Source organism: Tachysurus fulvidraco, chromosome 23 (assembly GCF_022655615.1).
Source record: "Tachysurus fulvidraco isolate hzauxx_2018 chromosome 23, HZAU_PFXX_2.0, whole genome shotgun sequence".
Classification (NCBI taxonomy): domain Eukaryota; kingdom Metazoa; phylum Chordata; class Actinopteri; order Siluriformes; family Bagridae; genus Tachysurus; species Tachysurus fulvidraco.
Genome location: NC_062540.1, coordinates 18835957 through 18848363, shown reverse-complemented (window position 1 = coordinate 18848363; position 12407 = coordinate 18835957). Strand labels below are relative to the sequence as shown.

Here is a 12407-nt window from a genome sequence, read left to right as displayed (position 1 = left end):
TGCATTACGTACTTCAACAAGATACATATATACATATAGACTTAAAAAAAAACTATTTCTAACAGCATGAGGTCATGTTTTTGAAAGTACTTCTGTAAGATACTCTGGATAAGAGTTTGGTCAACGTTCATGTAAACAGTTTCACTCATTCGAACACTGACAAAGAGTTTACTCGAAAATTCAAACGTGAAATAAACATTGTGAGAAAAGCCTGTCTTCCGCTGTTGGTGGTGAATGAAGGCATGGACCAGCTGTTGTTCTGGTGCAAACACTTTGACGTGAAGGGAATCTTTTATTTACCAACATTATAAAGTGTGAAGGTTGTGACTGTGACAGGTATGAGGATGGACGAGAGCTCTCTGAGAGCAGAATCAGAAATCCTCTTCAGGAGGATTAAGAGATTTCCTTAGCGGTTTGTAATAATAAAAACGGCCGAAGACACCGAACAGGCTGTCGACATTTCAACTAAAAATACCACAAGTGCATGTCTCATGGGGAACACACACACACACACACACACACACACACACACACACACACACACACACACACACACACACTTGACTAACAGATGTCATCTGCTGAGTTCACAGACCTCACAAGAACCCAAATAAATTTTCTTTTTCGCTTAAATTACAAAACAGTAGAGCATTGTATTTTTTTTATGTTTTGAATATATTTGTTTTGTCCCCTTTTGTTCCCTTTCATAAAATCTGACAAAGAAGACAACAAAGCAGCTCGTCACATTACCGAGAACCCGTGAGGCCCGACGATGGAAAACAAAAACGTAAACAACAACAGACATATTCTCCTTATATCATTAGTCTTAGATTATGTACATCATCTTAGTTGTTGCTATGGAAACAATAACATCTTCAACCCATCAACTACACTCTGGTATAAATCAGGATATGGTGCGAATTATTATACACACTACCTCATCTTATGACCTCTACTAAGCTGTGGAGCTGGATCTGATCTGAACTCCTTCTACAAACCTAACCCCTAACCCCTAACCTCTTACCCCTAACCCGAAACCACACAGCACTTTATAAGACATAACAAATCATTACACATATGTTTCTAGCCTGAAACACTCAGCCTGGATTTTTGGCTCTGGTCAGACTCCACAATCAGACTTTTTGTTCCTAAAGCTTCTCACTGTCACCTGATTAGTAATAACACTCACATGTTTGCAGTTAGACTAATCCCTTAAAATATCCCGGATCGCCGACTACACGTCGTGACGTCTCGCCCCAGTATTATATTTACAAAGACTACAAGCCTTAGATTCAGTATGTGACTCTTCAGCGTTTTGATCTCGACCTAATTTCCTTCTAAAGATCGTTTCGTATCCAGATCCGCCGACTCATCTGATCACATCTTTGTTTTAATGAAACCATAAAACCCGCACCTGTGTCCGTTTTGACCGTGGCATGTTATTCGTTCCCTAGAGGAAAGAATTCTTTTACAGAAATATGCAAAATGGCAGCAGAACATTTTTTATTTTCATTTAAACTGGCATCATTCGTGTTAAGGTTTTGTTATTGGCTGACTAGTGTGTGAACTAAAAAAGAAACCTTCATCAAATCTTACCCAAATCAGAGAGAGAGAGAGAGAGAGAGAGAGAGAGAGAGAGAGAGAGAGAGAGAGAGAGAGAGAGAGAGAGAGAGAGAGAGAGAGACAGAACAAATATGCCCCAATGTCATTAATCCAATTCCATATATGGAAAAAAGGAAAGAGAGAAACGTATTGCAATTAAATATAGTTATATTTAACACATGACTATATTGTCCTAAGTGCTGTGTGTGTGTGTGTGTGTGTGTGTGTGTGTGTGTGTGTGTGTGTGTGTGTGTGTGTGTGTGTGTGTGTGTGTGTGTGTGTGTGTGTGATGTAGACTTTACAGGACTAGCAGAGACGGTAACAGTGTGATCCAGAGGATTCCCGATGGCCCGCTCATGTTTCAGACTGATTACTGTGAACTGACAACATTTATTCAAGCGGCTCACCGCAGACGGCTCTCAGTCTCCCACACACACAGACACAGACACAGACACAGACACAAGAAACCCTCTCACAAACATTACACACCACATCCAAGTCTGTGTTTGTAGTCATTTAGGCAGAAAAACACAATGGTTCCTGCCTAAGTGTTTAGACTTACTGTAGAGTAAGTACAGTGTGTATGGCTGCACCATGACCATGTACCATACTGTATAAACATCCACTAAAGCTGGAGATGTGACAACAAACTTTGTCTAATCGTCTTATCATTTTAAACTAAAAAAGCTTTCGCTTTTCCGTACGCTATAAACTCTCTCACGTTCCTTAAATACACTCGTTTAAGAAATAAAGACAAAAAAACGAATGAAGACAAATTACTAAAATATTCCTGTACTTTGTGCACTCTAGATTGAATATGTAAAGTTTATTGACTGAGAAATACAATATATTATGCTTAAGGTGGAAAGCTGTTTCTATTTCTATTCCTACCGAATGAGACGTTATGACTATAATTTTATTCAGATTATAATTGAATAAAATTATTCAAACCTGCCGTGAAAACAGAAATGAAAAACGTGTCACCTTCTAAGTGTGTGTGTGTGTGTGTGTGTGTGTGTGTGTGTGTGTGTGTGTGTGTGTGTGTGTGTGTGTGTGTGTGTGTGTGTGTGTGTCTGTGTGTGTGTGTGTGTGTGTGTGTCTGTGTCTGTGGGACTTTAAAAATGTTTCCTTTTATAGCTTGGACTTTTGAGTGCAAGCCTAAATGCACCCTAGGAAAAGGGCCAGTTCACTCCCATGGAAACAAACACATTCACACAATCCTGCCATTCATCTGATATATTCAGGATGAGAATATTTACAACTTACCTTAAAGGGAATAATGGTAAAATGTTGCATTATATATTTATGATTATCTAAGTGAATGTAGTAAATATATATTTAAAGTGATGTGGAAAAGTATTTGCCCCCTTCCTGATTTTTTTATTTTTTGCACGTTTGTCACACTTTAATTTTTAAGATCATCTTACAAATTAAAATATTAGTCAAAGATAACACAAGTAAACACAATATAAGTTCAATTTCTCTAGCCATACCCAAGACCAGGAACAAATGAGAAAGAAAGTAATTGAGATCTATCAGTCTGGAAAAGGTTATAAAGCCATTTCTACAGCTTTTGGACTCCCGTGAACCACAGTGACAGCCGTTATCAACAAATGGCGAAAACATGGAACAGTGATGAACCTTCCCAGGAGTGTCTGGCCGACCAGAATTACCCCAAGAGCGAAGCGGCGACTCATCCAAGATGTCACAAAAGACCCCACAACAACATCCAAAGAATTGCAGGCCTCAGTTGCGTCAGTTAAGGTCAGTGTTCATGACTCCACCATACAGTAAGAAAGAGACCGGGCAAAAATGGCCAGCATGGCAGAGCTCCAAGACAAAAACCGCTGCTGAGCAAAAAGAACATAAAGGCTCGTCTCAGATTTGCCAGAAAACGTCTTGACGATCTCCAAGACTTTTTGGAAAATACTCTGTTTACTGACGAGACAAAAGGTGAACTTTTTGGAAGGTGTGTGTCCCATTAGAGCTGGTGTAAAAATACTGCATTTTAGAAAAAGAACATCATACCAACAGTAAAATATGGGGATGATCTGGGGCTGTTTTGCTGCTTCAAGACCTGGAAGACTTGCTGTGATAAATGGAACCATGAATTCTGCTGTCTATGACTATGTGTAGCCATCTGTTCCTGACCTCGAGCTGAAGCGAACTTGGGTTCTGCAGCAGGACAATGATCCAAAACACAAAGCAAGTCCACCTCTGAATGGCTGAAGAAAAACAAAAAGAAGACTTTGGAGTGGCCGAGTCAAAATCCTAATGAGATGCCGAGGAATGACCTTAAAAAAGCGGTTCATGCTCGAAAACCCTCAAATGTGGCTGAATTACAACAATTCTGCATTCTGCAAAGTTGATCGAACCAAAATTCTACCACAGCTCTGTAACTGACTCATTGCAAGTTATCGCAAACGCTTGATTGCAGTTCTTGCTGCTAAGTGAGGACCAACCAGGCCTTAGGTTTTGGGGCAAACACTTTTTCACACAGGGCCATGTAGGTTTGGATTTTGTTTTCTGTTAATAATAAAAAACCTTTATTTAAAAACTGCATGTTGTGTTTACTTGTTATCTTTGACTAATATTTAAATTTGATCTGAAAGAAGGGGAACACGGTGGCTTAGTGGGTAGCACATTCGCCTCACACCTCCAGGATTGTGGGTTCGATTCCCGCCTCCACCTTGTGTGTGTGGAGTTTGCAAGTTCTCCCTGTGCCTCGGGGGTTTCCTCCGGGTACTCCGGTTTCCTCCCCCGGTCCAAAGACATGCATGGTAGGTTGATTGGCATCTCTGGAAAATTGTCCGTAGTGTGTGAGTGAATGAGAGTGTGTGTGTGTGTGCGCCCTGTGATGGGTTGGCACTCCGTCCAGAGTGTATCCTGCCTTGATGCCCGATGACGCCTGAGAAAGTCGTGACCCGAGAAGCTTGGATAAGCGGTAGAAAATGAATGAATGATCTGAAACATTAAAGTGTGACAATTTGTGTTTAAATGGTTAGTTTTACATTCTATTGGTAGTCAGAAACACCAGATGCCGCACGCCCATAAGTGACAAAATTAGCATTCGCTGCATAGCTACAAGATACACACCCCAAATGACACGAGTGTCACAAGTAAGAAACTATAACTACATTTGTGCAAAAACAATGTGAAAATATTTAGATTTACTTTTAAATCTTGCTTTGGTGTCTTCCTGCGAAGGTCATGTTGACTAAGGAGGCAGTTTAACGTACACAACAGGAACGGTGGTTCTGTTTGTCCAAGATGGCCGCCAGACAGTTCCAGAAATCAGTTACTCAGTGAAGCTTTCTTTGTTTGTGATAAAGTTCCACTGTTTAATGAACTACTTTAGCAAATCTGAGGGACATCACTGAGGAAATGGATGTGGTTTGAGTTAGAAAAGAGAGATGGACTTCCATTACTTGCTAGCCACATTAGCTCCAGCAGGGACATAGCCAGACCTTTTAAAATGGGGTTGCCAGATTAAAAAGCCTTAATAGGACTGCAGTCAGATTGTAGTGACGTATTTATACACATTTATAGAAAATGATATATGAAATATTGTGCTTTTCCCTTTCTGTGTCAAATGTACACATTTGTTTGTCATGTAGTGAGCTACAAAAAAGTTACCTAATCATTAACAACATAAGGCTTACGAAGTATGCTAGTAAAACGAGTCCGAAATCATTAGCTAATGGTAGCTAATAAAGAACTGAAGAAGTACAGTGTTATGAGTTGAAATAATAAATATCAGCCATGTAAAAAGAAAGCCTGACTGATATTTGCTCAAACGTTTGCATCTATGTTAGCTAGCTAAACATAGCTAAACATTTTCTGCCAAGACATTATACACAACATCCAGACCATTTTTGCTGTTGAACTGAACTTTTCCCAGAAACTGAAAAATATCATGGGGGGCACGGTGGTTTAGTGGTTAGCACGTTCACCTCACACCTCCAGGGTTGGGGGTTCGATTCCCGCTTCCGCCTTGTGTGTGTGTGGAGTTTGCATGTTCTCCCTGTGCCTCGGGGGTTTCCTCCCCCGGTCCAAAGACATGCATGGTAGGTTATTGGCATCTCTGGAAAATTGTCCGTAGTGCGTGAGTGAATGTGTGTGTGTGCCCTGTGATGGGTTGGCACTCCGTCCAGGGTGTATCCTGACTCGATGCCCGATGACGCCTGAGTTTTTTCATGTTAGGGAGCTGGGGTTAGAGAACAGGGTCAGGATTAAGGGCCTTTCTCAAGGGCCCATCAGTGGCAGCACTGGTGCTTAAAGTCCTGATCATTTAGATGAATCAAGGTGAACATTATTCTCATTTCTTTCCTATTTTTTATGGCTTAAATATAGCTCTCATTTATTTATACTCTTTTATATACACAAATATCCAAATGGTTTGGCACTCTGCACCACTAAAGATGTTATGGCTTTAAAAGTCTATTCACCATGGTTATAATAAAAATATTTAGATTGCACTCTGCTAAGGGTTAAGATCTTTTTGCATTTGACGATTAGCAGTTGTTGAAAGAAGCACATGAACTTAGTGAGACATCTGAAGAGCATTAGTGGCATTTTTTCATAACTGGATCTCATGCTTTATCTAAACAGCAGCCTACTCGGCCACACCAAATGCACAATGCTGATGTTTTATTGCTTTGTGGTTTCCATTAGCTGTTGCATTACACACAGCTGATTATTTTTCTCCTGTGTGCGAATGAACTTAAATAGGATCTCCACCAATACGTCAGGAACATCTGAGCAGGACGCATGTAATTGAGCCACCAGATTTCTGAACATTTTTAAAAACCAATATTTTGATTCATTTCCAAATTCAGTGATTTTGAGTTCTGAAAAAAACTGAGATGTTGGTGAAATTTCTGTAAGAGTTAAAATATTAAATCTGTGTTAAAATGAGTGAAACACAGAAAATAAACCAAGAATGAACAACAAAATCAATTTTTACAGCAATTCTAACAAAAATATGTAACTATGTATATATTATGTGTACTGTATATAACAACTTGTGATAATGCGAAGGGTAACAAGACTTGCTCTGCTTGAATTTTCTAAATTAACACATTTATTTTGAACAATAAAAGAATAAACCGTTAATTCATTTTAATTTTACTATTAGTTTTCTCTTAAATGGTTAAGTGATTGGGCTTTTATTCATAAATGCTGTGTAAATGAACACTGAACAAAAAACATTGTTTGGCTACTATTAAATGTATGTTTTAAAAATAAAATAGATTTCAGCCAAATTCTAAAAACACTATCTACAGTGTATTCGATTCACAAACACGTTCGTAAATTACATCCATCATTTAAAACTGTACATATTATAAATTTCATATTGCATTTTCAAAGCAAATTTGCAGACCAAATAGACATGATAATATGTCCTGTGTTTTTGTTTTGTTTGTTTTGTTTGTTTTTTTAAGCTGGAAAAATATTGTAAACAGTGGCACGGTAGCTTAGTGGCTTAGCACGTTTGCCTCACACCTCCAGGGTTGGGGGTTCGATTCCCACCTCCACCTTGTGTGTGTGGAGTTTGCATGTTCTCCCCATGCCTTGGGGGTTTCCTCCGGGTACTCCGGTTTCCTCCCCCAGTCCAAAGACTTGCATGGTAGGTTGATTGGCATCTCTGGAAAATTGTCCATAGTGTGTGTATGTGTGAATGAGAGTGTGTGTGTGCCCTGTGATGGGTTGGCACACTGTCCAGGGTGTATCCTGCCTCGATGCCCGATGACGCCTGAGATAGGCACAGGCTCCCCGTGACCCGAGAAGTTCGGCGGTAGAAAATGAATGAATGAATGAATGAATGAATGAATGAATATTGTAAACATTGAAATAAATCCTGAGGGTTTTTGTTTGGAACGTCGTAGCAAGAAAGCTGATCACTATTCTATCAGACCATAGACATCTTCATGAGGGTTCTGCAGGGGTTCTGAGGGATTTGACCTACTGTAGCTATGGCAGGTGCAAGAACATATGATTTTCCCCCTTCTGTTGTTTGATATGAATATTGAAGCTCAAGACCTTTATAATTGGCTGATTATATAACCTCACGGTTACTATGATTTAGCAACACGAAAGAATGAAACATTATTTATTTGTAATGTGCATTAAAATTGTTGATCTTTAACAGAAATGTAAGAATTTACTTATAAATTGGGCAGATTGATTATTGGGGATAAATACAAACACATTTAAATATAATAATATCATATTAATCTTGAATTTTTGTATTCTATTAATCTTTATATTATTCTTTATAATAACCTTTTGTTCTATGTTTATGTTCTGTAAAGATGCTTTGAGACGATGTCAATGGTAAAAGGCGCTATACAAATAAACTTATATAGAATGGAATTGAATTGAATTGAAATTTTGCTGTCGTTGATTTTGTCCGTCGTGTGTCTTGGTTCCCCCTTAGTTTACCCCATGAGTGCAAAATAGGCGGATTTTCACACTCACTCACACACACACACACACACACACATACACACACACACACACACACACACACACACACACACATAGAGAGAGAGAGCTCTAATAATCCTGCGGTAGTGCACTGACAGCAGCTGCTCCTGACTCTCGGATCATTTTAAACGATTCTTCTTCAACCTGCTTTAAATTTTAACCAAACAAACAAACAAAAAAATACAGACACACAATGGGAAAAGTGGAAGGTGCAATGAAATGCGTGAAATACCTGCTCTTCATATTCAACTTCATATTCTGGGTGAGTGATGCTTGAGCGCCTGTTGATGAAATGCTGAATCAATCAAATCGATAATTGCTGAATGTTTTCCACTGAAAGCTGCATGCAGTGAACTGATGGTTATTCTGTACGGAATGAAAAATGAAAGGGAAAAAAAAACCCTCTCTTTCCATTTTCCCCCCTTCGCTTGAGTCTCAGTGTGTGTTTATCCCGTCGGCCATGGAAAGGTAAATCAGATTTTCCATTAAGGGAACAAAACGCCCCTTTTTCCTCTTTGGAAACGGGACGAGTTCACAAAGAGCTCCCTATTCCACATATAGTGCACTACAGCACTTTATTTCATCTTCTGTGCATATATATATATATATATATATATATATATATATATATATATATATATATATATAGATATATATATATATAGAGAGAGAGAGAGAGAGAGAGAGAGAGAGAGAGAGAGAGAGAGTTAATATCAGAGTTAATATCAGAGAAATATTTGTTTGGCTGTATATGTATATAGACACACACACACACACACACACACACACACACACACACACACACACACACACACACACACACACACACAGCCAAACAAATATTTTTCTGATTTTTACATCTAGAGGTATTAAACAATTTGCTACCTTTTGTTTGAACCCACCCATTTTCCGACTGATCATGTGTTTCTCGTTGCCCCTGAGTCAGCTGGCAGGTGTTTCTCGTTGCCCCTGTGTGCCCTGTTAAATCGATCGATTAACCAATTAATATATCTGAATGTCTGCTATTGGTCTGAGTTTCAGTGGTGAAGAATGTATTTGTTATTATTAAGGATAAACCTACGTGAAGGCCAGAGAGCAGTCCATGCGAAAAAGGAATGCGATTTTGAAGCTGATAAAAGAATGAAACTTGAGATATTGTACAAACATTGGGCACAGGCAAAAAATAATAATAATTGAATATCCTAAGAAAAAAGAAACCACTTATGTATGAACAATCAGACAGCGAAAAGTTGGCCAGGCAAAACAGCACCACTTAACGAGCTGTGAAAAAAGAAAACAAACCCAACAGTCCGTGACCAACAACCCCTACAGGGGTATCACAATCCAAAGGCCAAAAACACAAGACACTCATCCGCAGTAAGAATCAGAAAGCCAGATTGGAATTCACAAAGAAGTACAAAGATGAGCTACAAAGGTTCAGGGACCAAGATTAACCTCTACCAAAGTAAAAAGAAGGCCAAAGTGTGGCAGAAGAATGGATCTGCTTATGATCCAAAACAGACAAGATCATCTGTAAAGCATGGTGGTGGTAGTGTCATGGCTGATATATTGATTATATATCATATTTTATACAGTATACAGTATCTCATATGATACAGCATAATTTAGATGAAAAGGTGTCTACAATATAGAGGTAGATGTTTAGACAGATGCTTATTTTTGCTCCAAAAGATCTCAGCTCCGTGTTTAGGAACTAAACGGCCACCTGCGGCTTTGCTTCTGGCTAAAGTAATCACACCTGGTGTTCAGCAAGAGCAGATTGTCCCGTGATTCAGTGTCCTGTTGATGAGCACAGAACAGTATTTGTGATTCGAGCAGCAGTTCTTACTGTAGGTTCAGTATCCAGGTGAGCTTGGAAAGTGTACTTTTATATTTTGAGCTGCAAGCTGAAGAAACAGTAGGTTAAAAAAATCAGACAGATCCTGAGGGCAGGAAGTATCACAGGATCGGTGCATGATATCATGATCAAGTCTTCCAGTCCACTTTTCTCAGATTATCATGTGTCCTTCACTAAAGCTGCACTGAGGAAATCCATTGATACTCCCAGCTGACTTGTGGACTGCGGTTGTCTTTTCTTTTCGAGTTTCTTTTAAACTCCATATATTACTAGAGTGCTTTGGATTCTTAAATCTGATACGTAAGGTGTTGAAAGGTTTATATTCATGTGTTCTGATATATTCTAATACATTACTGTTACTATAGTAACACAGATACATATCATCCTTGTTATGGTGAATTTGTTGCTGTTGTCAAACTCACACACACACACACACACACGCACACACACACACACACACACACACACACACACACACACACACACACACACACACACACACATTGTTGAGCCTGTTGTCAGGTGTTAGTGAAAGGTAGCTTAAACACTCTTACTCTAAAATGTTGTAGTACATTAGTTAATAATAATTTTATTTCCAATAATAATAATAGTAATAATAATAATAGTGTGTAGTAACACTGCTAATGGCTATTATACAGTAAAAAGATATTTGATCCACAATCAATATCTCTCCCGGCTCAGGCTGTAATTTATGAGCCACAGCCATCCATTTCTACCCAGAATTCCCTTGCGATCAATTCTAGGCTCATAAGCATCAAGCTGCCACTCCCAGTAAATGAGATAAAGGGTACTTAAGGGAGAGAGAGGACAAAGCACAATGTGATGTTCTGTCCCAGTGCAGCAAATTCATCAACTTTAGACTTTATAGTGGTATGACTGTTAATACCATAGCAGGAATATGTGTGTGTGTGTGTGTGTGTGTGTGTGTGTGTGTGTGTGTGTGTGTGTGTGTGTGTGTGTGTGTGTGTGTGTGTGTGTGTGTGTGTGTGTGCAGGTGGGAGTAGAAATTACAGATGGAAGAAACAGGCCACAGTAATATCAGCCCACTGTTTGACGTTAACAGACATAAATGAGCTGAACATCAGCTTATATCACAACACTGTTCCCAGATTCCTCCATTCTGATTGGTCAGAAGGTGTCGATCCATTTTCTAACGTTTTCTTTACCGGCATCCGTGATAATAGTTCATATGAACATTTTATATTAATAAGCTCGTTATAATACAGGCTTTAAATCGTCACCATGGTGACGTTTTTTTCTGTAAGGAGATGTTTATGTAATGTTTATGGAAGGAGTTTTCAGAGGGTTTTATTCTCTCTGGAACAAGCTGCATTTCATTTGTCTTTTTTTAACTTAAAGAAAGAGAAAATAAAACTGATAGGTGAAAGGACTTCCTATAGCCGCTGTAACGGAAAGAACGGACGCTCCGTCGCATTACTGGGTAAAGTGTACGATGTTCTTTGATAATTAATAAATGATCATATTTAGCAGACAGCTCTAATGTATGAAGACTAAAACACTTCAGGAGATGTTGTCATTAGAAAAAAAAAATTACTTTCACCATGGAACATTGATTACTGTCCTAAAAAAGCACACCATCTTCCTTTAATCTACACCATGTGGCTAAAAGTTTGCGCACCCCTGACCAGCACTCTCATTTGTACTTGTTGAGGATTAGTGAGATCAGACAGTGGTGTTTTTTGAACGAGGAGCTCTGGGGTTTTAATCAGTGTTCCAGTTCCTCCCTAATGTGTTCAGTGGTGTTGAGTCAGTCAGGGATCAGTGCAGGATACGCCAGATCTTTTACTCTCTTACTTTCTATTAAACTACACTGTTAAATTTGAAGAACCCAATATTTTCTTTCTCTGTCTGCACTTAAGTGAATAAATAGTACAGGGAAAAAGAAATACTTAGCTAAAAATAAGATACACGTACACAAAACTGCAACCTACACACAAACGTTCACACAACGTTCACTTATATTGCAGTAATAATAATAATAATATATAAAACAGAACCAAAATTCTCATATCCTAACCAACAAAATTACAATCAACACTTTTCATGGGTAAGTTATTTTCCAAACCCAAGATCCACAACCTTATCCACTAGTCACAGCATCGGACCTCTGATATCCAAAAAAAAAAAAGAAAGAAAAATGCTACAGATTATAAGATTTTTGAAAAAGCAGTTTTTGGTTTATAAAAGAAAATGTAGCTCATAAAGCATCACACACACACACACACACACACACACACACTTTTATTTGACTAAAATGTGTGTTCTGATCACATTGTTGCCTCTAATTTGTCTCATAAATCCTTAATAATGCTGCTATTCTGTGTGTGTGTGTGTGTGTGTGTGTGTGTGTGTGTGTGTGTGTGTGTGTGTGTGTGTGTGTGTGTGTGTGTGTGTGTGTGTGTTTGCATGTATTTAG

At 38.7% G+C, this 12407-nt stretch overlaps 1 protein-coding gene across 1 annotated transcript in view; it reads left to right on the top strand.

The window, feature by feature from the left end:
* Positions 1-8116: 8116 nt before the first annotated feature.
* tspan2b (tetraspanin 2b) overlaps positions 8117-12407 on the top strand; it is a 13661-nt gene continuing 9370 nt past the window's right edge. Inside the window, exon 1 of the mRNA XM_027159210.2 lies at positions 8117-8353. Coding sequence (XP_027015011.1) covers positions 8285-8353 — 69 coding nt within the window. The 5' untranslated portion in view covers positions 8117-8284. The remainder of the gene's footprint in view (positions 8354-12407) is intronic.